General features: G+C 43.8%; 3 protein-coding genes across 3 annotated transcripts in view; 1 reads left to right on the top strand and 2 right to left on the bottom strand.

Annotated features, from left to right (window-relative positions):
• WDFY4 (WDFY family member 4) overlaps positions 1 to 27,311 on the top strand; it is a 151,811-nt gene that overhangs the window by 81,054 nt on the left and 43,446 nt on the right. Inside the window, exons 42-53 of the mRNA XM_058186274.1 lie at positions 3,878 to 3,955; positions 5,821 to 6,090; positions 6,780 to 6,831; positions 7,142 to 7,293; positions 7,704 to 7,852; positions 8,766 to 8,889; positions 9,730 to 9,815; positions 10,631 to 10,681; positions 23,348 to 23,390; positions 26,354 to 26,473; positions 26,628 to 26,745; positions 27,133 to 27,242. Coding sequence (XP_058042257.1) covers positions 3,878 to 3,955; positions 5,821 to 6,090; positions 6,780 to 6,831; positions 7,142 to 7,293; positions 7,704 to 7,852; positions 8,766 to 8,889; positions 9,730 to 9,815; positions 10,631 to 10,681; positions 23,348 to 23,390; positions 26,354 to 26,473; positions 26,628 to 26,745; positions 27,133 to 27,242 — 1,353 coding nt within the window. The remainder of the gene's footprint in view (positions 1 to 3,877; positions 3,956 to 5,820; positions 6,091 to 6,779; positions 6,832 to 7,141; positions 7,294 to 7,703; positions 7,853 to 8,765; positions 8,890 to 9,729; positions 9,816 to 10,630; positions 10,682 to 23,347; positions 23,391 to 26,353; positions 26,474 to 26,627; positions 26,746 to 27,132; positions 27,243 to 27,311) is intronic.
• Positions 10,916 to 17,006, bottom strand: LOC131200245 (uncharacterized). Its single transcript, XM_058186822.1, has 3 exons — positions 16,874 to 17,006; positions 12,486 to 13,684; positions 10,916 to 11,344 (listed from the first exon to the last, which is right to left on the bottom strand). Exons 2-3 carry the CDS (start codon positions 13,277 to 13,279, stop codon positions 11,341 to 11,343), a joined length of 798 nt encoding a protein of 265 aa, XP_058042805.1. The 5' UTR covers positions 13,280 to 13,684; positions 16,874 to 17,006; the 3' UTR covers positions 10,916 to 11,340.
• LRRC18 (leucine rich repeat containing 18) lies at positions 15,057 to 18,058 on the bottom strand. Its single transcript, XM_058186823.1, has one exon. The coding sequence runs from the start codon at positions 17,989 to 17,991 to the stop codon at positions 17,221 to 17,223; it is 771 nt and encodes a 256-aa protein (XP_058042806.1). The 5' UTR covers positions 17,992 to 18,058; the 3' UTR covers positions 15,057 to 17,220.

Below are 27,311 nucleotides of genomic sequence, written 5' to 3'. Positions count from 1 at the left end.
CCTTGATGAACGTATCTTTTCTTTTATGTACACTGAGAGCATATGCACCAAGACAAATTCCTTGTGTGTCCAATCACACTTGGCCAATAAAATTCTATTCTATTCTATTCTATTCTAAACCCTCTCCAGGCCCAGAAGCCAAGCCGAGCCGAGTGGGAGCCCCTAAAATGAAACATCCCTTCTTTCCAGCCACCACTGCCCATTGGCCCGATTCCCCAATGCAATTCTCAGAGCCGCGTTTCAGGCGGCACCCAGTTACCCTGCAATGTGCAGCAGGGAACCGGGAACTGTTTTGGATTTGGAGAAGGGATTGCAGTGCTGCCGCCTGAAAATGCTTTCCTTCCCATTACACATTGCAGAGCCGCGCACCCTCATCCTCCTCAGCAGACTCACCTCTTTCCTCCTGGCTAGATCTGCCGCCTAAAATGTGATGCACTTTTTTTGCCTCTACACACCCCTTTTGGTATCAGGAAGGGGATAGCAGGTCTGCTGCCCGAAAACGCTTTCCTTTGGAATCAGGAAATCGTTTCATTTTCGGCTCAGCTCCTGGGAATTAGGCGGTGGCGGCAGCAGTGGCTCCTCACGTTGCTGGGGAGTGAAGTCATCATGACCATTGTCTGGCCTGAGCTTCCCGCTGGGCGGCCAGAGGGGTGACCAGCCGTGAACTGTGGGGCCCGCCTTGTTTGCCAAAGCTGTTGGACAGATTCCCTCCCCCCACGACCATCCTGAAGAGGTTTGTTCCTCAGGCTGTGCTCCAACCCTCCCGCCAAAGCTATAGGTAGGAAGATGGGGGCATCTCGGGAGCAGAGCCTTCGGTGCCAAGTCCCTATTTTGCCCCCATGAAAATCATCCCCCACCCCACTCATTCCAGTTAAATGCATGTAGAGTGATAAGGTTTGCTTTAAACAGATAAAAAGATCTGTGCTGCTCGTTACCAAAATCAAGTGGAAGTGTGGACATGGCTGATCTTGATGCTGGTAGTGTTGTGGTCCATCAGCAGCCTACAGACCTGGCAATGGAGTCGGACAGCGATGAGGCTGAGGTGAGGCCAGGGCCATCGGGAAGTGAGGTGTGGACTCCAGAGCCTCCAGAGTGAGGCAGAGGAATAGGAGGAGCCTGTTCCTAATGCATGCATGAGAAGAGCTGCCAGAAGGCAAGAGCAGCTCAAGCAGAGAGGACAACTTGGGAGTAGGGCCAAGAGATGATTGGCCCCTTCCATAAGGCTTAAAACAGACCGGCACCGGCATTTGAGCTTTGCCGGAAAACAACGTTGTAGCTGCATCTTCTGCTTTGTTTTCTGCTTCGTATATGTCTTTGTTTTTGTGGCTTCTGGACGTTTGCCTAATTGGACTAAGGTTTGTGAGATAACTGAGGAATTTGTGTTGGGAGGCATTTGTTTTACTTTGAGTTGAACGACGCTGGGAATGAAGTAATTCCCAGCTGTTCGAATAAAGTTTGTTTTTCCACGGACTAAATTTATTACTACATACTTGGGCCTGGATCACAACAGGTAGGCAGAGGCAGAATTCTTTTTTTCTTGTTTTCCTCCCCCAAAATTAAGGTACGTCTTATACTCTGGTGCATCTTATACACCGAAAAATATGGTAATAATTTTCTGCTGAGTTGCAAAGACATCATAATTTTTAACCATTTCTTCTGCATACATATTTTTAGGTGTCTGCCTTAATATTTATGTCAATCCCTTTGCTTTTTAACACAACGGCTATAATTTGTGAAAGGCTGCCTGAGTCTCATAGTCAGGCAAGTCCCCTTTGCCCACCCAGATAGATCAAAGGAAGTTGAGGCAACACAACTCACAATCACATCTACCTGCAATTCATTTATTTGGTTTTGTTTGGCTTGGCCAAAAGATGGTATCCTTGACCCTTTGTGTACTGCGTTTTGAAGGAAGCACATAATGCTTCTGTGACATATGTGTAGTGCCTTCCTAGATGTATTTGGTAAAAGTCTATTGTTCTGAGCTCAGGAGAATTTCCAGTGGCTGCTTTAAGAAGTTATCTGTCCAGATGTGAGTTTTGCCTGCCATCCTTTTCACAGCCGGTGCTTCACCAGTATGTGGAGTACACAATGTCAGTATCCTTTTCAAATCTCTTATAATGCCATGTGTATTATTTCAATTTCAAGAGACCAAACAAGCAAATTTATAATTAATTATATTTCTGCTAATCATTTGTGTAACATCTTTATCTTCATAATAGAAAGATAATTAACACCACTGATTATCTAATTAAATTCATTAAGCATCTACTGACAGTGCTCTATGAAGCTGACATTATGTTCCACTGTCAACAAATGCTTTGATTTCTTAGGAAGTAATTAAAATGTAAATTAGCATGCTATTAAATACACAAGGGGACTTTTGAATCTGATATTCATTTCAGAACTGCTCATGGCAACCCATTTTTTCTCTCAGTGCAGCCAGACAATTTGCTTTTAATGATGTATATTAACTTTTTTCCCACTGCAGCATGAATGCCTTTTTTGATATCTATCGTAGTTCACAGCCAGAATAGAAACGACATTTTTTAAAAACTGCTGATTTGCTGGTAAATGTGGGTGATTTCTGTGGTTGCAGGAAGAGCTTTTCTGTCTGCATTTCCAGAGCTTAGATCAAACCACAGAGTACCACTGATAACGCTAAGGATATCATTGCATTTTCATTTCTTCATCAAGAGGAGAACATGTGTTCCTTCTGCTGCAAATCTTGGAAGCCAAGGAACTATGCCAATTGCTTTATTATATCCTGGCATGGATCTCGAAGTTTGATGTTGCTGTGGGACAAATTCTTTCTACTTTTTTTACATTCTATTCTTGCTGAAATATGTTAATATGCTAATGCTGACATCTTGAATTTGGGTTCCTGCTGCCACCTTTCAGCCCCGGTCTTAGCTCCTCTTTCTTTGGTTCTGCCTCTTTCCCGATTCTACTTAACCATCAACTGGTGGAAGAGGCTGCCTGCACAAGTTGTGGGTGCTCCACCACTGGAGGTTTGCGAAAAGAGACCAGACAGCCATTTCTATGAAATGCTATAGGGTCTCATGCTTGAGAAGGGCTACAAGTCCTCCAAGGTCCCTTCTGTTATCCTGTTATCCTTTTTCTTTATTTTATTTTTCTTTCTTTATTTAATTTTGTCATAACAATATACACAAGCATCACACAAAATATTATATAATATGTAAACATATATATGATGAGAAACAAGGAAGTATAAGCATATATATATATATATAGGGAAAGAAACAATAGGACAGGAACGGTAGGCACGTTTGTGCTCTTATGCACGCCCCTTGAAGTCCTTTTAGGAATGGGGTGAGGTCAACAGTGGATAGATTTTGGTTAAAGCTTTTGGGGTTATGAGAAGAGACCACAGAATCGGGTAACGCATTCCAAGCACAGACAATTCAGTTACAGAAATCATATTTTCTGCAATCCAAATTGGAGCGGTTGACATTAAGTTTAAATCTATTGGTAGCTCTTGTATTATTGCAGTTGAAACTAAAGTAGTCATTAACAGGAAATGTTAATTTCTTGGGTTTTTTTTTTTTCTTCCTTTTTTCCTTTTCTACTTTCTGGTCTTCTTTATTTCCCCCCCCCCTTCTTTGATCTTTTTTTCTTTTCTGTCTGTGCCATCATTCTCTTGGAAGCACAGCGCCCCCACCCCCTTTGTTAAATTCTCCCAGACTGTCAAGGGTGGGGACCTTCAAAAGGTTGGTCCTTGGCAGAAAAGATTGCAAGATTCTCACCTCAAGACTCCTTAGCACAATTCTAAAACTCGTTTAAATTTTACTCATCAAATGTAAAGCACAAATGTTTTGCTACAAACATCAATTTATTAATATGTTTTGTTTTAAATCAGGATTTTACATCATATATAGAAAAATGCAGGAGAACTGGCCAAGAACTCTATGCAGTTTTATGCAAGGATCACGTTGAGGTAAGAAACGAAAAAGTCACCTTGGCAGGGAAAACAAAACATTTTATTTATTTATTTATTTATTTATTTAATTTTGTCATAACAATATACACAAGCATAACAAGCATAACACAAAAGATTATATAATATATAAACATATATATGAGGAGAAACAAGGTAGTATAAGCATATATATATATATATATAGGGGAAGAAACAATAGGACAGGAACGGTAGGCACATTTGTGCTCTTATGCACGCTCCTTAGAGTCCTCTTAGGAATGTGGTGAGGTCAACAGTGGATAGATTTTTAATAAAACTTTTGGGGTTATGAGAAGAGACCACAAAGTCAGGTAATGCATTCCAAGCATAGATAATTCTGTTACAGAAATCGTGTTTTCTGCAATCTAAACTGGTGCAGTTGATATTAAGTTTAAATCTGTTGGTAGCTCTTGTGTTATTGTAGTTGAAACTGAAGTAGTCATTGGCAGGAAGGACATTATAACGGATGATTCTATAAGCTAAACCCAGGTCCTGTCGAAGGCAACGAAGTTCCAAGTTTTCTAGACCCAGGATATCAAGTCTGGTGGAATAAGGTATTTTATTGGTTACGGAGGAGTGGAGAACTCTTCTCATAAAATACCTTTGGACACGCTCAACTGTATTGATATCAGATATATGGTATGGGTTCCAGACAGGCGAGCAGTAATCAAGAATTGGCCTAGCAAAAGTTTTATATGCTCTGGTCAGTAGCGTGGTGTTTTTGGAAAAGAAGGTACGTAGAATTAAGTTAACAACTTTTAGAGCCTTTTTTGCTATATAGTTGCAGTGGGCTTTGGCACTTAGATCGTTAGATATAAAAACTCCAAGGTCTTTGACTGGGTGGGGGTCATCTGTGAGGTAATGTCCATCAAGCATGTACTTAGTGATTGGGTTCTTTCTTCCAATATGTAGGACTGAGCATTTGCTTGTTGAGATTCGTAGTTGCCAAATTTTAGACCAAGTGGTTAGATGATCAAGGTCTTTTTGGTTGGACACATCAAAGAAAGGAGAGGGAATTGTTTTATTGGTTGATTGATTACATTGATCGCATTTATACCTGCAACCATCGCGAAACTCTGAGAAATTTACCTTAGTAAAAACAAAGAAGGAAAGAAAACAGTAAGACTGAGAAAAGAACTTATAGTTCTAAAATCATTATTATGCTCATTCAGTAGAGTTGTCATGCAACAAATTCCCTTGAATCCTTATTCTCTTCCTGGTCTTTTGTAACGCAAACATTATCTAAGCAGGGAGATAACAGTGACATAGCAGCAGTCACTACCTGAATTTGCTTCTAGTAGGGGATTTGATATTTATCTGCTTAAAATAGAGTGAAGTGGTGGAGTTATTGTTCTCAAAGTGATTACAGGAAAAAGTACCTCCTCACTGAGTGAGCTAAGAGGATTTGACTCACTCAATTCTGCCTAGGTGAAGTTTTGTAGAGCAAAGTACTAAATGCAGTCATCTCTACTACCTTCAATTTATTTAGTTTCGATTGAATTTAAATAAAATCAAGGGCAGTCTATGAGTCCTGGTAATCCTTCAAAAGCAATAGGCCTCCCTTGCTCCCAAAGGAATGGTCAGTTCCTGCCTTCGCACAGAAAGAATTCCACCATAGGGGCCTTGGTTAAGGCTGCTGGACTAGAGGGAGGGAAAGCGATGATGTCTGAGTCCATCCTTAGCTACAGGGTAATTTTGAATTTTCCTCTCAGCCCAACCTGCCTCTTGTGGAGAAAAAGTGGAGGAGGAGGAGGAGGAGGAGGAGGGGCACTCCGGGCACCACCTGGAGCTTCTGCAGGTGACTGCACACCTCTAATAAATAAGACGCTCCTTTCCTTTCCAAGGCACAGAGGCAATATCTGGGTAGGAGTAGGAACAGGGGAGGAGACTTTGCTGTCTCTTTCCTACAGAGGTTGCTGTGCATACACTTGAAGTCTGCCAAAGCCTGGACTGAGCTGGAAGACCGGCTTTTTCGAAAGGGAGGCCTGTGGGGGTCTGCGGTAGCTTCTCCTGTCACAAGGTGGGTCCTGGATGCCTACGAAGGCCCTGCTCGGATGAGGAAGAGGATCCAGTTCCAAATCGCCCACCATACAGCGGAACCATTGCAAAACAAGGTAACCTGCTTTCGGGCAGGACACAAGAAAATAGGATCCAGTTTCCTCTTGCCAGGAAAGTGAAAAAGAGGCTGCTTTGTGTCATAAAAGAACTCAAAGTCTGAGCTGGCAGGCCGAGGGTTTGCTACCTGTTGATGATGCTGTTATTTGGGAGGGAAAGTGGTTACTGCAGTTCTTGGTTTGCAACACAAAGGCCTAGGATAACAACGTAGGCCAAGAAAGGCACAAAACAGACCAGTAAATTGATCCTGTGATGCAGAGCAATTACAAACAAGAAGAGGGCAGGAAACAGGATTCCCTGCCACTGGCTGAGATGATGTTGCAGGTGACTTGGACACCTGCACGAAGGAAATAAACTGATGGGATGGCACAGTGGTTAGAGTGCAGCATTGCAGGCTAACTCTGCCCATAGCCAGGAGCTCAATCCTGACTGTCTCTAGGTTGACTAAGCCTTTCATCCTTCTGAGATCAGTAAAATGAAGATCCAGATTGTTGGGGGCAAGATGCTGACTCTGTAAACCGCTTATAGAGGGGCTGATATATGAGTCTACAGTAAATGCTATTGGCTGCTGGCTGCTGGCTCCAGGTGCATCCGAATCATCCCCTGTGCAGATGCGGCCTGGCTCCATCTCCGGATGCTACCTTCTCCATCTTCTGTGCCTTGCAGTTCAAACCGTTTCTTTTTCTAGGCCCAGCAGACACAGAAGGGCGCATCTGCTCCAGCTCATGTGGAAAATCAAGGTAATGTTCCCAGATGAGAGGCTGGGATGAAATAGAAGATGCTGCCCTGACCACAAGGACCACCCAGGCCTGGCAATCTCTATTAAACCCAACATTTCCAACTCTCACCTTCCCACCTACTGACGTGTTTTGTAAGAGCGGGCATCAAACGCTTTGTTTTTTAAAATACTTTTATTTTCATATGGCAGAGTCCCTAAGCTACGTGATAAAAACAAAGATTATAGTTTCAGTTAAAGAACGAAGAGTTTAGTAAAGGGGTCTTCTTGTTCCATGACAATGTGCACAATTTCTGCCTTTTACTTTAATGCAGGTGAACCACCAGCCCTGATTAGAGAAGGAGAAGCAGGTCAAGATCAGCTGACATTTTTTCCTGCCCTGTGTGAACATCTCCATTCGGAGGAATTCTTGGAAGTCTGTGTGGAAAGGAAAATTGTCCTCCAGGAAATAGTCCGAGATGAACAGGTACAAGCAGAAGCAGCACAGCTAGTCTGTCTGGCGCATCTGGTCAGAACTCTCTCCAGACCCAGTGTTCTCCTGTTGCGAAATGAGGGGGCCAGGCAGGGGGGTCCCCCCCCCATTCCAGTCGGTAGGGAAACTGTTAATCAGGAAAGCATTTTTCACCCACTCAAGACAGCCTGCTTTTGCAGCTTTTTATGGTTAGGATTAATTAACTTTGCAACTGACTCTGCTATTGAAGAAAAACAGGGACATTATTTTAGTATGAATAAGGCTTCATGATAGAAGGAAGGCCATTTAGAAATGAGTATTGCTCAGTCAATGTGTCTTAATTTTTTATTGGTAAAATATTGAGCACTGGAGACAAGGTTAGGACGGCCATGCCGTTGAGGTGCATTGCCATCTTCCCTGTTTAGGTTACCTGCCGGCTGTCGGTGGTGGTGATGGATGGACACGTAGCATCGGAAGGGGTGCTTCTCCTTGGCCGCGACCACTTCTATGTCTGCAAGCACTTCACCCTGTCTCACCTGGGGGAGGTTTATTGCACGAGCCATTGCTTGTCCTGGTAAGTTGTTCCCTACCTGTGGCTGCCCAGCCTATTGCTGGCTACTGCCAAAACAGTCCCTGTCCACATGGGGCCAGATCCCAGTTCTTCCCAACTTGTAATGGGAAGGGGCAGAGGAAAAAGCCCCTGCCAAAGTAGAGAGAAGAGTCCCGAGTTCAGGCAGAACTGTAACCTGAAAACCTGTGAGGAGGTTTCTTATTCTGGTTTACTCTGAAGCAGAGGTGGGTTTCAACAGGTTCTGACCAGTTCTGGAGAACCGGTAGCAGAAATTTTGAGTAGTTCAGAGAACCGGTAGTAAAAATTCTGACTGGCTTCACCCCCATCTATTCTTCTGTCTTCCAAGTCTCTTCTGATCGGAAAAAAATGGGGATTTTGCAATAACCTTCCCCTGCCACACCCACCAAGCCATGCCACGCCTACCAAGCCACACCCACAGAACCAGTAGTAAAAATTTTGAAACCCACCACTGATCTGAAGGGCTGACATAGGTGCAGAAACGAAACACATCTGGGAGGAAAAAAACTAAGAGGTGCAAGTGTCAAGTATAACCAAAAGATAATCCTAATTTAAATTCTCACACCACAGTCTGTGTGGATATTTCTACCACCAAAAGGTGCAAGATCTTACAATCCCAATTGTGGAGGGAGGGAGGGAGATTCCCCCCCCTCCATTTACTTCTGCTTGATTCATTTTAATTCACCAAGACCTGAGCACCAGGTCTCTCATCTTGCATGTTTCTCGGAGAGAGTTGGCTTTACATCCAGAGAAGGAAAGGAGATGCTGACCTCCCCCCCCCCCCGGCTCTCCCCAGGTCCCAAAGGGGACAGGCAACGGCCCTCCTTTTTTGCCACTAGTAGAGTCCAATTAATGATGCCATGGTTGTTTAATGCACGTTTCCCATGGTTGTTTCTAGCATCAGAGAGCCATTCATTTACAACTTGTGCTATGCAACGGAGGCCACGGCTGTGGAGCCCATGTGTTCCTGCCATTCCTACAGTGACATTAGGGAGATCCGGCCAATGCGTTTCCTTCTGCAGGTAGGAACTGGCTATCTGTCTTTGGGCTTTCCTTTGAGTAGGGGACATCTAAAGTAGATATACAAGGTTTTGGATGGATGCTCAACAGGTTAGAATGAAAGAAATCGTCAACTATTATATAAATGCACAAACTGTTAAATGCTTCCTTGGATGGCAAAATTCTGAAATATCTGAATGAATTCCGTAGCTGCATTTGAGTTGATGTGCTCTAAATCTTCAACTTGATCAGGGACAGACCAAGAATAATAGCACCAATAAACCAGTGAAGTATAAACATTTTTAAAAAAACCCAAATTTGTATCCTGTCTGGGTTTTGACAGTTCCTGCAAGCTTGAGTGTTCCTGTCAGGGAGATGTTTTAAGGAGTAGCAGAATTGGAATCGCATAGATGAGTACTCAGCAGAAACTATTGTTCTCCGAACAGAAACCTTAGAAGGTTTTCACCTTCAGGATAATCGATCGACTGCCTGAGTGGGGAGGGGTGTGTTTGCTGTTAACGCGCAGCAGAGATGTGCCAGTGGTTCTGAGCCAGGAATCCTTTGGCCTTTAGGTGGTGCCTGCAGTAGCTATGTCCAGGAAACAATCCTTTCTATCATTCAAAACAAACGCCCTTTATAGACGTACTCACTAGTCGTATCTTCAAATGTAAAGTTCAGGGGCAATTTTTGAAGATGCTTGGAGGTCTCTGATCTGCACCACTGACAGTGAATCCTAAGGACAGCAGCAAGGGGATCCCAAGATCCCTGGATCAAGTGGCTAGATGATTGCCGTTGAAGTCACAGAGAGAAGGAAGCATTTTCTCCTTCCTCTTGCAAGCTGCCCATTTGGTTTGTCTTCACAGGAGACAGCACTGGAGATCTTCTTAAACAATGGCTATTCCGTTTTCCTTGTATTCCACAACAACGACAGGAAAAGGTTCTTGACAAGGTATCTTTTGCAGAAGCTATGAAGAAGCTTTTTTTCCTGTCTGGTCCCAAGATGTTTTCTTCAAGAGTTTGTTAGAAATCTTATTTTTCATATACAGTACAACCAGCTACTTGCGCTGTTTGAGAAATGTTCATTCTGTGAACAAACCATCTGTTACAGGTTGCCCCGACACCAGCCTTTGCTCATTTTTGCATCATTATTAAACATTCTAAAAAGGCACATCGATTTATCTACTTAATATAGCAGGTAGATTTGTAGACCTGTGTTTCTCTTATATCTGCAGAATATTAAAACAGACAATCGCTAAGCCCAAACCCACTCTAGCCTTAGTCGAGTAGGAATGAGCCTAGCAACTCGGCTTCGTGCCTTTGCTAGGCAAAATCTGGCAGGCTTGATGAATTGTTCTTTCTGAGCTTGTTAGAGCCATGATAAACACTAAAACAACTGTGAGATATGAAAAATCAAGTGGACCTAAGAAATAATTCTGGAAAAAAAAGACCAATTATGTTACCGTTTCTTAATTGTTTCTAACCCAGTGGATTTCTGGAAAGAAATTATTTAAGAAAGTTGAGGCCTGTTTATCAACAGATGCACTTTCTGTAGACTAAATATAATAGGACCAAATTAATTTTAAAAAAGGGCTGCATATTTGTGCGCTCTTTTTAGAAATAGCATCCCCAAAGTGGCTTCAATCCTATCAGTGGGTGGCAATTACAGTGAAATTCCACCATCACAAATCCACAGAAGCTTTCAGAATAAATTGTCTAAAGCTCTCACCTTTCAGAGGAATAAAGTTAACTATTTTTTCCCCTCAGATTTTGTTCAATGAAATCAAAAGGCACCGCAGATGAGTCTATTAATATAAGGTATTTTTGCATGTCCTAATATATAAGACAACTAATTAAAACTATTTTTTTTATTAAAACTTATTAATTAATTAAATGTAGTCATTTGAATTAGCACTTGCCTGACATTTAGCTCAGAAACACTGGATTCCAACTTTTGGGGATAGATGCTTCTTGTTAGATTGGGTAATTGAGGAGACCCGAGACCAAACTAGTGACAACAGCTCTTTTATTTAGAGTGGGACTTCAGCGAAAGTACAGGCAGGATGCTCTCCTTATATACACACCTGGAACAATGTCAACCAATAGGATTTGAATGTTTTCCTGCTGGGATTCCATACCAGTGGGAACATACACAACACTCTTCCCCCCCCCCAGAATGCACTTCACCTCGGTCTTGCATGTTTTAGCATACGTAATCGCATAGATAATTAGGGCGTTCCCTGTGCCTACTTGGCCTGCGCAGTTCAGTTTTGGCAGGGGAAGCATGCTGGTCGGAGGTGCTTTTCGCGCCTCCCAGCTCTTCCATTGGGGCCCTGTTTTGTGGATTATTGGTGGCTATTTCTTCAAACCCTTGTGGATTATTTGCTGATGGGTTGGTGATGGACTGTAACGACGGACCGGAGCAGCACTGGACACTGAAGACCTCAGGTAAGTCATCTGGTCCTTCTGGGTTTGAGTTAGCTGTTGGGACAATCAGATTGTAGTTAGGGCCAGAGTTTTGGACTGTTCGTTCACGGAGATCGATATGCCTCCGTTCGATTTTTCCGTTCCCCGTGTTTATTTTATATGATTTCGGACCAGCATTTTTTCTATTATTTGGCCGGCTAACCATGCCGGGCCTTCCTAGTAATTTTTTGCGAAAACTGGATTGCCTATTTCGAACTCCCTTGTTCCCTCTCCTCTCCCCTGGTAATTATCTGGGGAGTAGTTTGGGTTTAGGCGGTCAAGGGTACAGCAAAGTTTGTGCCCCATGAGGAATTCGGCCGGGCTCAGCCCTGTGGTTGGGCAAGGTGTGCTATGCTGAGTAGTTAAGAAAGTGTCAATTCGCTCTTGCCAGTCCCCTGGTCCCAAGCGAGCTAAAGCTTCCTTTGTGGCTCATACAAATCTTTCAGCCAAACCGTTTCTTGAAGGTTTGTAAGGTGCCAAAAGTGCATGGCGGATTCCCAATCCGGCCAGGTAGCTCTCGAATTGCAATGCAGTAAATTGGGGACCATTGTCGGAAACTAGGGTGTCCGGAAGCCCATGAGTTGAGAATAATTTCTGAAGAATTCGGATCACGGCTTCAGTTGTAGTGGATTTCATTAGGAAAACCTCTAACCACTTCGAATATGCATCGACAATTATCAAGAAGTTTTGGCCATGAAATGGGCCAGCAAAATCAATGTGGATGCGGGACCAGGGGTTTCGGGATCATTCCCATTCTCTTATTGGGGCGGCGGGGGCAGGTCTGGACTCTTGGCATGGGGAGCACTGTGCAACCCATTTTTCTACGTGCTTGTCTATTTGTGGCCACCAAACATAACTCCTGGCAAGACCTTTCATTCAAACTATGCCAGGATGACTCTCGTGCAACATCTCCAAAACCCTTGTTCTTAATGCTACAGGTACTACAATCCTGTCTCCCCACAACAAACAACCCCCTTGTTCGTTCTGCTTATTACTGAAATCCTTAAATTCATCTGCCAATCTGCATGTGGGCCACCCTCTCAGTACCCAACCCATGACCGTTCTTATTTGAATGTCATGGCGCGACGCTTTTGCTAGTGCTGTTGAAGTCAATAACCCTAACCCTAACCCTAACCTTAACCCTAACCCTACGTACTTGCCCAAAGTTCCGGCGAAAACGTCTTGGAATTCGTGAAGTAGGTCGTCCTTCATGTATTGGCAGTCTGCTTGAATCTCGAGCACTCCGTAGAGACCGATTCCTAGGGGATGGATCCAATCCCAGCCCATGAGGCTTGGGAGGTTGCCTTGCACAATGGTGACTGGTAGCTTCTTTTTGTGTTGCCCGTAAACAACATTTACGGTGGCGATGCCATCCACGGGAACTCTGTTCCCTTGGAAGTCGCGTACTTGCAGGTATTGTGTTTGTAGGTGATTCCTCTTTATTTGCGGCAGCAATTCTTGAACCATAGACCAGGATACGATTGTGATGGGTGATCCAGTGTCGATCTCCATCTTGATCCGCTGTCCGTCCACGGTGACCATGGTGTATGTTTGTTCTTCTGGTTTTGTGTTGGTGCTGCGGATGGTGATTTGGTTTGAATTTGCGCTCTTTTTGTGGTGGCCATTTTGTTCGCGCTTGCGCTGTAATGGCTGCTGGCTAACTGGCCGCCATTCTCTGCAGTCTTTTGGGCGGGAAGGTTGAATCGGCAGCGTAGCCCTGCATATCCCGCTGGGATTCCCCACCAATTGGAACATACACAACACTTTTTCTCTTGCAATCATTTTTACTGCAGTTGTTAAGTGAATCACATGGTCATTAAGTGAATCTGGCTTCCCCAATTGACTTTGCTTGTTGAAAGAGCCAGCTGAAAGGTCACAAATTGTGATCACGTGACTGCAAGACACAACCATTGTAAATGTAAGCCCGTTGCCAAGTACCTGAATTGCCATCACAGGACTCTAGGGTGTGTGTGTCTGTCTGTCTGTCTGTGTGTCTCTGTGCGTAGCAACAATGATAACTTCAAGGGCAGGTTTTAAGTCCCTTTTTCCAAAGCCGTCATACCTTTGAAGCACGATTAAATAAACAGTCATAAGTCGAGGACTATCTGTACAGGTACAAAGTAAATTGATTTGCCTTCTCAGGTGCTAGCCTGCTCTTCAGATTTTGTTCTTCTATGACCATTTATTATTTGGACGTATTAAAATAATACTAGAATAACAAATGAGGGGATTTCAAGTTAATGGAGGAAACGGATGAATGCAGAGCATGTGGAAGCGTCTGAAGAAGGAACCAGAAGATGTTTCTTTCCAAACAGAGAAGATTTCTGGCCTATTGACATCGAGAGACTTCTATAGCTGCAGAAGACAGAGAACATTAACAGTTTCTATTGGAGCTGATTACATTTCTCCTTTTTTATTTTATTTTTTTAAATAAGTGCTAAACATAGTATTACAGTAACAAAAATATATGGATATTCCAAGAAGAAAGTTCAATGAAGAGAATTACCACATTTACAATGCTGTTCATTTCTTAAATCAGCCTCTGATGGCCCCAGATACTTCAAAATCCTTTACTATATACTACATCTAAATCCTATCACTCCATACATTATTGGAGCTTCAGGCTCTGTCTTAATTTTAGCTATTTTGTGTGCCTTTGACCCTTGGCAGCATCTGAGCAAACCCCCGCAGTTTTCAGGGCAACATTTTGGGAGGTCATTTGCCCTTGCCTTCTTCCTCCTATAGTTGAGAGGGAGGGTCTGGCCCAAGGAGACCCTGCTGGCATATGCCTCTCGCTCTCCTGGCCTTTAACTACTACACCCAACTGAGTCTCTGGCTTTAGCCATTAAGAACAGCAAATCTAATTGGATTAGAAGGGAAAATCTTACTCTGTGTTTGGTTTATGTATAACAATACCTTGTGATTGACCCGGGAAGCTGGGGGGTGAAGGGAGGGGGGAGGGGGTTTTGAGGGGGGGAGGGGGAAAAAAGGGGGAAAATGTTTTGGTTTTTTAAAACTTTTTCAATTAAAAACAAACAAACAGCAAATCCACACTGTTTTGCTTTATTCTTGGAATAAAGCTTTAGAAGCATTTTTGGATTCAAAGTGTATGGTTTACTTAAGATTTTTCTCCCTTCCCTTCCCTTCCCTTCCCTTCCCTTCCCCTAATCTAATCTAATCTAATCTAATCTAATCTAATCTAATCTAATCTAATCTAATCTAATCTCAGGAACATAGTCTACATTTGCTTTTCAACAAGTACGCAAAAGACTTAACAGAACATAGAAAGCAGGATGCATGCTTTCCTTTTAATATATGCATTATATTAAAACTAAAATAATTTCCCAAATGTGAGAGGCTTGGAGGAAGCAGGGGAGGAAAAGCAAACACATCTCAAAGCCTTGGGGAAGCCCAGGAGAAGACCATGCTAGAGAGATGGGCTTCTGAAGAGCCCTTCCTGCCAATCTTAACAACTAGCTAGGTCTACAACATGAGATCCTAAGCCATTTAGGACTTCCAGTTAGTATTTTACAGAGATAATAAGATTCCTGTATTTGTACTGCTTAGCAGACAAATTTGAAAATTATTGGCTGTAGATTTAATTTACGTTTGCCTCTTAAAAAGTTTTTGGGAAACTATACGGTCATTGTAGCACAGAAGTTCATTGCTATTTGAGTGATTGTTACATTCCAATTTTTGCCCTGTGTGCAGCGTCTTCTTTTGCCCCAGAAAACTCCATGCTGGAGCAGCATCCCTGGTATGTGGGGAAGGAGTGCCTCATGTGTTTTGGAACTCGTTGGCTGCTCCTTTGAGAGGATATTCTGTGGGGACATGCTCTGTGCAGAAGTGGTTTGGTTTTTATAGAAGACGATCAAATGTCCTGCATAAATGTGACGGGATTATGGATGTTCATATCAATAATCCATGATGTTCTTTTGACTAGTTCTCCTATGCACATGAGACACCATGCAAAGACTAAATGCTAGACATCTGGGTGCTGACACATTGTCGCTTTCAGAGAAGAGTTTTTTTGCTACCTAATAAACCCCAGGCCAGGGATTCCCAACCTTTTCTATAACCCGCACCCCTAGAACGCTTCTGATATATTCTTGAACCTCTTAAAAATAAATAATTACATGCATATAATTATACATATACACTATAATTTTGAAACTTCAACCCAAATTTTCGCACTCCCTGGAATATCATCTCGCACTCCCAGTTGGGAATCCCTTCCCTAGGCCTATGTGAAATAGCTTAACAGGAGTAGAGATTAGGGATGACCTGGGTGGAAATATGGTAGAACCGAGGCAAAAGGAGCTGAAACTTTTTAAAGTCCAGAACAACATGATAACACTTGGAAGCAGCTTTAGCAGACATGTCGTGAATTTGCTGAACTATAAGGAAGAGAAACAGTACAACTAGATTTTTGATATTCTGTAATTATGGCCAATCTCAAAATGTAGTTTTAGCCTTCTTGCGGAGTTGTTTTCCTGGTCTGGTATACCTAGGGGGACTAACAATAGGGACTGTCCTATTGTCAGTGGCAGCATAACCCAAGAACCCTCACAACTGTTCACACAACAATTGTGCAACATATCTCCATAACCGTAAAAGTTGGAGAGTCACCTTCTACACACCAAAGTCGTGTGACTCAAATATGGGAGGGGGCATCACTGTCCATCTTTATAACCTGAATGCTGTCTTAGGCCCTAGGCTGTAAACCTCTTTTGTTCTGCTTGCAATGATGCATCTTTTGAGATTCTGAAGGTTTTGTGTCCTGGCCAATGTTTAAATGCTAGAGAAGGAACTCATTTGGAAATTCTCAATGTACTAATTCATCTGACACTCTAAGATACAGAGAAACTGCAAAACTCTATTATGGGTTGAGCTCAGGCATAAAATAGGACAATGTAAACAGTAATTTCTGTATGAAATTACGAAGGTTGCCAGCATTAACTCTTACAAGCACAAGGCAAGAAAAGGCATAGCACCACATCGAGGAGCATTTCAATGATTGATGTGATGCTAAAGGTTCACAATCAAAGGGCTACCGAAATACTCTGTCAGGTAAAATTCAAAATGGAGTCAGAGATTTTTCCTTAGGCCAAATATCTAAAGAATTTTGAAAGGAGCCAAAATAATTGCAATTGTTGTTCACTATGTTGAGGTGTAAGATATGATCTGTTGGCAAGAGAAAGACATGCTGGAGTAAGTAGCCTGGTTGGTCTCTAATGATCCTTGGGCCCTGACCGGATTGAGCCAGGAGCAAGAATCATCAGAAGAATGAATTTCAGCCCTTTGTGATTTTGCTAGCTCAGGCCCTCTGGCTCCTAAATATTGGTAATGTTGGAAAGGTTTGGGACCTAGGGGACGATCCTTGGCCCTTCTTCCCAAGCTCCGTCTGGAACTGGAGAGGGAAACTATCCTGGTTCCAAAAGGCAGAATTGCCCCTTTCCTTTGTTGTTGGTAGCATCCTGCCTGCAACCATCTCGGGAACTTCTCTGAGAACTAGAAGAGAAGATGTCTCCAGCACTGGGCTACCTTGGGATACCTCTTGTGTCTGCTGCCCAAAGGCTCAGCCCACCTCTGTTGGATCAGAAGAGGGAAGGGGAGGTCTTCACTGCAGCTATGGTACATATTTGAGGTCTGCTTCCAGGGGCAAGCTGGAGAGAAGCTGGGGGTAACAGATTTTAGAGTCTGATCTCTTGCTGTGGGGATGTGTGGTGGATTGACATGTGTCTGTGAGAGTCATAGAGGTATATGTGACTCAGAGCTGTTTTATTAGTTAGGATCATTCCTAAGGAAGGGAGGTGAAGTTGCTCCGTTGGGCCACATCCCTCCCTCCACACTGCTGAGTCGCCCTGGTGGGGCTGGGCCTGCCAGCCTCTTCACCTCCACTCGGCTTGGTTCTCCTTTGCCAGGGAGTTGGGGGTCATGAGGCTTGAAAAGTTTGGCTTTCTGAGAGGGGCAGGCACTGTGTTCTTCAGCTTGTTGAGCTTGTCCCTCTCTTCTTGACATTTTCTCAAGCATGGAGGGCAAAGGTCTTTCTCTTCTACCAAATAGAGCGTCTCAAGGCGTTTGATGTTATCAATAAAGATTTCCTCTTCAGTGGGTCCAGGAAAGGGGTTCCTCTTGGCGTTTAGCTTCTTCAGTTTAGGGAGCTTTGCGATGCTGTTCGGGATCAGTGTCAGCAGATTATCAAACACCCCAACTTCCTGGAGCTCCTTCAAAGCTCCCAGGGTGGTTGGGAGGTTGTCGATGTGGTTGAGGCCGATATTAAGATTTCGCAGGTTCTTGAGCTGGTTGAGCTCCATGGGCAAGCTCCGGGCGGTGAGCTTGTTGTTGGAGAGATTCAGGAAAATGAGGTTCTGTAGGTTCCCTATGGTTTCTGGCAGCTTATCGATCTGGTTGCTATGCAAGTCCAGCCAGCGCAGATTCTGGAATTTATCGATTGCCTCTGGGATTTTCTTAATCATGTTTCTGCTGAGATCCAGCTCATCGATGTCCTCCAATTTCAGGATGCACCTGGGGAACGTCGTGATGCCCATCTTGCTCAGGTCAAGGCGGCGCTTCCCGTCAAAGGTGATCTTTATGCAGGTCTTGGCAACCTTCAAGGTGACCTTTTTCCCCTTGGGGGGTTTTGCTCCTCCCTTGGCCATCCCCCTCACTGAAAAGACAGCAGCTCAGGGGGCATGAAAAGGTGCTCCGTTGAAGTCAGCAGGTGGTGCTTGATGTTGAACCCTAAAAGCACACAAAGACATGCAGTCACAGAGTTAACTAGGAGGTACGGCTCTTTATCCAACCCACCTGCCATTCTGCAGGGCTGCTAAGACTGGCTGCAACGGGGACAGCGTGGCTCATGCCAAGTTGATCAGACAAGAATAGAGAGACACCTGTTTGCTACACCTGTTTGGTGGAGCTGCTAAAATGGGTTGAACATCAAAATCCTGAAACCTGGTCTTTGATATTGCTTCTCATATAATACTTTTTCTATAAATACATGTTCTGTCATTTGTGTACATTATTTTCCTCAGAACTAGGCAAGCTCAGGGAAACAAATCATCTATAAAGCAACTTTCAAATCTACCTTGTTACTAGGTTCCCGAACACTTTGAAAATATATTATGCATAGATATTTATTAGTGTTTCAAAAGAGTTGCTGCAGTGATCTTAATCGGAAAGTGTTTATTATTTCAAAGCTTGGATTGTCATAGAATTAGAATAATATTCTTTTATCCTAAGGAGTCTTAAATGAAACAAAAGTTGTACAGCCAACAGCAGAGCTTGTGGTTTTAACTGTTCTTGCTTGGAACTATTTGGACTTGTAATTGACTTGGAATTACAAAGTCTATACAACCTCAGGGATGTAAGATTTATAGTTTATAAGGCTCATTCATTGACTACAGCAAAGGAAGGCAATTTGTACCTAACAATATATGAATTAAAATCGTATTCAAATAATTACTTTTCAATGACACTAATTTACAGATGATAGACAGTCCTCTGAGATACTTTAATATCAGATGTTTGCATGCTTAATCTCTGTGGTTAAAGCAGCAAGTAGAACAGCTCTGTGCCATGAACCCATGGATTATAGCCAGCCAATAAAAGGATTTTGCCAGTTTGGTATGTTTATATCAAACATTTGAGGAAAGCATTATATGCTCCTTTCGTTAGACAAATTCAGTGGGAGTGCATGCATTTTCCATAGAAAGGAAAAGTACTGACTCACGTAGGTGTCAACTGTGCTTTATTTTATATTCCTCCTGTATACGCTGCAAGAATTCAGGGCTGATTTTTGCTTCCCATAGCACAGTGAGGAGGCGCATCCATATTTAAAGGATTTATAGGAGAAGCAGAATCTTGGGAGCAGAGATAGAAGCTTCAAGGTTTTCAAGGATTCTTCTTTAGACATAATAGATCTTGTTCAGTGTTTATGCCACAGTTCTGCCGGGTCAAAATAAGGTTTCCTTCAAATTGAGACTTGTGACATCATCACAAATTATGCTATTTTCTCAAAACGTGAATAAAGTGATTTGCCGCCTTCTGGTCATCCCTGGCTTCCTCATCCAGCCGAGGCCCCTGGGACTCGCTGGGCGTTCCTTCTCACCCACTTTCTAGTCCTGGGGAGACTAGAGCTGGGCCTGCGCCAGGGGTGGTGGGAGGGAGAGGTTTTCCTGCTCAGAGGGTCTCCCCCTCTCCTACCCCCTTCAGGTGGCCCAGAGTCCCTGGCCTGATCCCTGGCAAAGAACAAGTGAAACTGCTACCAGATTTTATGGCCCCAGAAACTGCTATGCGACTTGTACTTAGCCTGTGTAGGCTTGCTATGGGATGAAAACCACCAGACTTGGAGACTTGCTAAGTGTGGTATTAGGATAACAGCAAACATGAAGCAGGTGTGGATACCCCAAGAGGATGGGGGGGCACTTTGACTACTTCTGGCTCAGCTAATTCCTCGCCACATCTCTCCCTGACAGTGGCATCGGCAGCACCTACCTGGCCCTCCGGGGTCCCCCAGCCTGCCCCCGATATTTGTGCCTGGGGAGGGCATCAAAAGGAAGCATTTGTGAGGTCGTTGGCCAGTGCTGGCAAACCTCACAGCCACCTCACAATGCATCCCTGAGGGCGTCATCTCCTCTGGCTCCTCTTGACTGTCCTGTTGTGGGCGATACCACCGATGAAGGATTCAGAAAAAGTGCTCGGAGGAGGGATGCCCTAATCCTAATCCCCCCCACGGCCCTCTGACTCTCCTTACCTTGGACTCCCCCAGCCTCCCGCATGAGGATGAGCCGGGCTGCTTGCTGGGATTTCTGTCGCTAAGCAATGTGGTCATGCGATGTCCTGCTTTGCGACTGCATTGCTTAGCGATCCCAATTGCCGCTATAAGGCGAGGACTCCCTGTATGCCCCCCTCCCCTTGCTTGCTCTCATGACAGCTGTTACCCCCTCCCCTCCTCCTTCCAAGGCTGCTCTATCTGCCTTCGCCCACTGAATGCCAGGATGCCTTGTGCTTGCTAGGCCCTCAGCCTGGCTCCTGGAGGTGGGCAGGGCTCTCGGGGGGGGGGGCTCTGAGGGTAGAACAGTTTTCAAGAAGCAGCCCCCCCGCCCGCCCCCCAGGACAAAAGGCCAGGAAGCGCAGGGATGGTTGCCAGCTGCTTTGCAAGAGCCAAGGAGGTTCCGGTTGGCTTAGTCCCAACTGATCCAAGCCAACCCCCCCCCCCCCCCTTAATTGTGAGGAGTCAAATCACTGTTTTGATAAATGATTGTTTGTAAAAGAATATAGATTTGTTTAGAACACACTTCTCCATTAGATGGCTTTCATTACAAGCGCTTCGGGCTTTTTGGCTGCTCATTAATCATGTACGAATCCAGGGACATCCAGGGAGATCAGAGGGAAGCGGTGGCTTCCAGTTCGTCTCAATAACCCATTTGAACAATACACGTGGTGGTGTGTTTGTGTCTGTGTGTCTGTGTGTGTGTGTGTGTCTGAGCCAGGTTCCTCCCTTCACTCCCAAATTTATTCAGAGGAAGTAAAGAGGTGGCGAGGGCATTCTTGGGGTCACATTCTGGCCAGGAGATGGCTCTTTTTGACTTTACTGAGGAGCGAGTGTTTTATAAGTATTAGAAAATCTTTTTACAAGCACCCCACTTCGTCTGAAATCTGCTATGGTCTTTTAATCGCTCACTTTTTAATCAAAATAAGATGAGCAAAGAGAGTAAGAATTAATTCAACTCCTGTCTCAGGGCTGCTTAGTGTGTTTGGGCAGATGTAGATTAAGAGGAGGAATGGAGGTGTGCCAGATGCTCTGTAGCTGGGGTCAAAAAAGTCAAGATGCTTTCCAAAAACAAGATTTCTGAATCGGACAATAAAATATTTGGAATTTCTCCTTTGTAGACTTGGCGTTCCCTTAAATGCTAGAATCCCTAAGCCAGCATGCAGCCAGGTACTTTCCCTCAAAATCACATGTGAGCTGTCAAATCCTAAGTCCTGGAGAACTCTTGTTTCCAGGAGCTGGAAAATTTTTCTTTCTTCTTGATGAGGGAAATGCATCCAGTTTGAACCAGAGTGGCCCAGAAAGGCTTCTGAGTGGCTTTCCTAGGGGAACACAGCTGCGAGCAAAACTTCCACACTTCATGACAACCAAGAAACATTGAGAGCACCTGTCTGGCCCGAGAGTGATATCAGCCTCCCATCATCTCTTGCAAGATTGCTGCATCTGATAGACTGTGATATAGCTGAGAAGCTTTACTTATAGCTTTACTTCCTAATAACAAGCTGCTTTAAATTAAATGGAGTCTGCAGTTCCCAATCCGTACTTGAAAATTCTACTGTACACAGAGAATAACAAGAAAGCAAGTATTTTTTTTTTTGAAAAAAAGAAACTACATAACATTTAATGGAATTGCACGCCAGCTAAGTTACTACCAGTGGGCCTGGCCTCATGCTTTCTTGGCAAACCCATTTTTCCAGGAATCTTCTCTGATTAATGGGGACTTTCTCTGCTAATGTTTGGAGATAAATCTTTGAACTGCATCTGATTTTTGCTGGCCTGCAAATTCTAAAACCGAAATCACAATTTTAAACAACTGGCAATCTGCTTGCTTCAAGAGAGGGTGACTTACCCGGTTCCTGTGATATTGTAATCAGCTGTTGTGATGCCGCCTGTGAAACTTGGTATCTAAGCAACAGGAAATTCCAAGCCCTTGGAGATCACACAACACGGCCCTCATTTCCAATGCCAGCTCCACCTGCCGGACCTGGGAAATCAGCCCGTGCCTATTCAGAGAACTGGACTGGCAAACTGGTGCTGCAACCGTTGCAGAGTGGCCTACAATTCTTGAATATAGCTCGGCTATTTGGAACCCATACCACATTTCTGACATCAATACAACTGAACGTGTCCAGAAATATTTTACAAGAAGAGTTCTCAATTCCTCTGAATACAACAAAATACCTGATGCCACCAGACTTGAAATCCTGGGTTTAGAAAATTTAGAACTACGCCGCCTTCAACATGACCTGAGTTTAACTCATAGAATCATCTATTACAATGTCCTTCCTGTTGAAGACTACTTCAGCTTGAATTACAACAATACAAGAGCACATAATAGATTTAAGCTTAATGTGAACCACTCCAATCTTGATTGCAGAAAATGTGACTTCAGTAACAGAGTTGTTAATGCTTGGAATACACTACCTGACTCTGTGGTCTCTTCCCAAAATCCCCAAAGCTTCAACCAAAAACTGTCTACTATTGACCTCACCCCATTCCTAAGAGGTTTGTAAGGGGCGTGCATAAGTGCCTACCGTTCCTGTCCTATTGTTCCCTTTCGTTATATCCAATTAATATAGTTATTACATACTCATACTTATATATATGCTTATATATTGTATAGTTATTTCATGCTTATGCTTACATATACTGTGTGACTAAATAAATAAATAAATTAATAAATTTAAAAAAACCAAGAAGCTCCACCACAGCTGTGAGATCATCATCATCACTGCTCTGATACCAGTGACACAGCAGAAGAAGGCACCTTCTCTGGTAGAGGGGCAAGAAATGCACCAAGCGCGGTCCTTTGCCTTTCACACAAGTAGAGAGCCACAGGAGGGCCACTGGCTCAGGGCAGGGAGGCAAAGGAAATCACTTCCACCCATGGCTATCCAGCTTCTGCTGGGACCCCTCCCTGGAAAAGTAGTGGCATTCTTGTAGGCATTGGCCTGTTTGATGCCACGTCACGCTGCTGACTCTCATTTACCTGGGGATGGAAAATCCTTTCCACGCATACCATTGCCAAGCCCAAATCCCCCTCCTTCCCTCCCATTTGGACTGTATAGATTCACAGGGAGTCCTCCCTTAATGACCACAATTAGGACTGGCCATTCTGCTGCTAAGAGAACCGGTCCTTAAGCATGATAAATCAAGGTCGATTTGCACAAATCGGTTTTTGGTCCCATTAGAAAAGGAATGTGAGTGACACAATGTTTTTTGTTTTTGTTTTTTGTTTGCAGAAAACAATCAGGGGAAAAAAAGTCCTTCCTGTTGAAGTGGCAGGTAAAATCTTTTCTTCGTGCTGTTCCACTGAAATCAATCGATCAATCCATCGTCAATTAATTTTTAAAGATTATTTTCTTCACAGTTGAGTATTCTATATAGACAGAACTTTACAAAAAGTGCTTCAGTGTCTACATCTGAGCCAGGAAGGATGGTGCCGTTTCTCTATAGGCCTCATAGTGAAGAATTTCATATGGAAAACCAGGAAGCAAGCTCGGGAGCCCTCTGGGCCTGGCTAGCAGGAGGAGGAAGAGGGTGTGAGAGCGGTCTTAAAATCTTTGCCTACTGGTTAGAAACTGCTCTCCAGCCAGATCCAGTGTGCTACCTACTCTTGTGTCAAAAGTCCTGAGCAACATTCAAATGAAATGAATAGAATTGAATAGAATTTTTCTTTTTTATTGGCGTAGTGTGATTGGACACAAAAGGAATTTGTCTTGGTGCATATGCTCTCGGTGTACATAAAAAGATACCTTCATCAAGGTACAACATTTACAACACAAATGATGGTCATAGGGTACAAATTTAACACTTAATGATACACTTAATGATAATCATAGGGTACAAATAAGCAATCAGCAATCAAAAAATGAAATGGCTCCGTCTCTCCTGGGCTTGAAGCTACTTCCAGCACCCATGAAATTTGGCCAAAGGAATATCCCAAAAATCTTTGTCCTGAACAAAGTTTTCCTTGTTGGATTACAGTCCTGAACCAATTTGTTTCTAATTAGTCATATTCAAATTAAATACTTCCCGGTTGTTAATATCTGCACTCCTCTGTCGTGGCTAACAACTAAGGCAAAATTACCTTGGGATAACTTGGAATGATGGAAAGACCTATTTTGGGGGGGCTTATTCAGAAGCATCTGCTATCATAGCAGGAGACTTCAATGCTTCAGTGAGTTCAAATGGCACTAGGCTGCATGTACGCTCTGATAGTATAACACTGGATGGTGAGTGCTGGGGATAATTACACTTTGGGTTGGAATCAAAAGATGGGCTTTGTGATGTACAAGAGGGCTATGCTTTGCCCAAATGGAAAACAGACTAGAGAAATTATTCAAAATGAACAAATGGAGATTAACGTAACCATCAGATTACATTGTATTCTGATGCAAGCAGTTTATTCAGTAGATGTGTTTAAAGGTCTGATGCCATCTTCAAGTTCCTAACTTGAACTTTCAACCAGTTGAATTCAAATCCAGCTTTATTTGGTAGAAAAGGGCCATCAGAGGCTTTGGTGGTCTTCCTTGGGCAGGATGCAAGTTTGGTTGACTAGATTCAGGTTTCATCAAATTAAGTTAGCAACAATATCAGCCAATGGAACAGAAATAGTTTATGAGCAATTCTGGATACTGATCAGGGGTGAAATGCTCCCGGTTCAGACCAGATCAGCTGATCCGGTAGTGATGGCGGTGGGTGGTTTGGAGAATCGGTAGCAAAAATCCCTGGCCCCCCGCTCATGCCCATCCAATCACCCTGTCACCTGGTTGCCCGCTTGCCGCTTCTTTTAAAAAATGCTTTTAAAAGTAAAAAAAAAAAGGCTTTGATGATCACAGCTGAGCTACGCGATCGTCAGAGCCTTTTTAAAAATACTTTTAAAAGCATTTTTACAACTTATTCGCCCCAATAGGTTATAAAAAATGCTTTTAAAAGTAAAAAAAAAAGATCGTGCACCACAGCTGATCCCCCCCGCACTGTTCTTACTTACCCCATGCCTCCTTTTAGCGAGCACTGCCCACACACACGCGCACCTCATATGCGCATCCAGCAAAACCAGTAGTACACCGGTTCAGATTTCACCACTGATACTGATTCAAACCCAGTGGTGGGATTCAAATAATTTAACAACCGGTTCTCTGCCCTAATGATTTCTTCCAAAATCAGTTCACCAAACTGTTCAGAAAGTTAACAACCGGTTCTCCCAAAGTGGTGCGAACTGGCTGAATCCCACCACTGTTCAAACCCCATGTGATCCTATATCAAGGCCACGTTTGGAGGTATTGCAGACATCCCAACTCTAAATATTGGTTTGATCTTGAATCCAGGAAGACAAAAAAGCCCATCTGCAGCGCACTCCGTGGGGTGGGGGGCTGCCCTGTTCTTCCACAAACATTGTGCCAGCAGCAAATACAACATAAAGCCTTCATTAGAAATAAAAAGATGAACAGCCTGAGAGAGAATTGATAGCAAATCATATCAGCTGTTACGTTGAAAAATTCTGCTGATTTTTGGCATTGGATTAGAAGAGGGTTTGTTATGCAATGGATCCACAGTCAACTGTGGAATTTTAGCAGACGTTTGGGAGAAATATTTGAGTTCCATCTTAGCAGCAGCTTTTGGAAATAAGCTCCTAATAGAACCTATTACCAGAATGGCCCCCTCTCGCATCCTCGGAGATAGTTCAGGCTATTTCCCAACTGAAATGAGGAAAACTGTTGGAAGCTCGCACAAAATTGCAAGCCTCTCTCTTCTTACAGCCCTCTTTCACCCTATGGACTATATACCCAAAGACTGAGGCTTCTGATGATCATACTTAAGAAGAGAGAGACAGAGAGAGAGAGAAAGCCACCGTTTTATACCTGACTTATAGGGCATGCGAATTATGAGCATGTAAGGGAAAGTATCAAGCAAGGAGTTTGGGACCTTGGCCTCCAAAGAGCGATAAGAGATGCTATCCCGCATGCCTTCCTCTATGCTTAGCCATGGGTGCCATTCCCTTCCATTCATCGGGGCTGGTATGGGCATCCAGAGCAGGAAGTTTCATTAAAGCGGAATGAGGGAGCTTGCTTTTCTTCCCAAACTTGACTACAGGCATCCATAGAAAAAGGCACAAAAGAAAACTAGAGTAACTAGCAGACACCAGCCCCTGTCCTGGGGAAATCATTTGAGGTAAGTGATACATTTGTTTTATGGGAGGCAACCCAGCAACTAAGCCCATCATCTTTCTTTTTATGACCTGGCAGAAGAGAGAGATCAGCAACTTTGAGTACCTCATGTACCTGAATTCTCTGGCGGGACGGACGCACAGTGACCTGATGCAGTACCCAGTGTTTCCGTGGGTCCTTGCAGACTATCATTCCCAGGTGAGCCATTTCTCCGTTAGGCTGGACTGGAGCTTTCTTGAAAGCGAAAGTGCATCGGATGACACAGAAGTCTATAGGAAGTGCGGCAGCTCAGCACCTGGAATTCTTGCCTCAGGTGGTTGGTAAATCAAGGGATGTTGCGTTTGTATTCCAGACTCTAGACCTGACCAATCCAAGCACCTTCCGTGACCTCTCCAAGCCCATGGGGGCACAGACGGAGGGGAGGAAAGAGAAATTCATCCAGCGCTTCAAAGAAGTGGAGAAGACCAAAGGTACAAATCTCATTTCCAGCATCCATGGTGTACCCCAAATTCCCCCCCCCCATCTTTTTGGCAAGAAAGTCTAGAACAAAACTGGAAGCAGCACGAAAGTTGTACTCAAAAAACCAAGGGGAGAATTTTAGGAGCTGGGTAGAATAGGGGTGGGGTGGGGTGTGGTGGCATGAGGAAGCAAAGCCCATTAGAACTGACTTGTCTAGCATCTTCCTGAGTCATCCGTTAGCCCTGCTCAGGGACCTGCTTTGGTTAAAGAGATGTATGAAAAGTTGTTTGATAAGACACATTATTACACATTTCAGGATTGTTTGATTTTGAAGAAATCAAAACAAATTGATTTATCCATAAATGAAGCCATAAACTGCGGATTTTTCCTGTTTGTAGGTAACCTCTCAGCTCAGAGTCACTACTTCACCCACTACTCCTCTGCTATGATTGTGGCTTCCTATCTGGTTCGCCTGGAGCCCTTCACAGAAACCTTCCGATCTTTGCAGGTGGGCTGAATTTGGGTGGAGTCTATCAAATACGGGTGGCGGCACCCGTGGCAAAGGCTCTGGTCAGAT

This window comes from Ahaetulla prasina, chromosome 5 (assembly GCF_028640845.1).
Source record: "Ahaetulla prasina isolate Xishuangbanna chromosome 5, ASM2864084v1, whole genome shotgun sequence".
NCBI lineage: Eukaryota > Metazoa > Chordata > Lepidosauria > Squamata > Colubridae > Ahaetulla > Ahaetulla prasina.
Note: the sequence above shows the minus strand (reverse complement) of the source record. Positions and strands in the feature narration are given on the sequence as shown.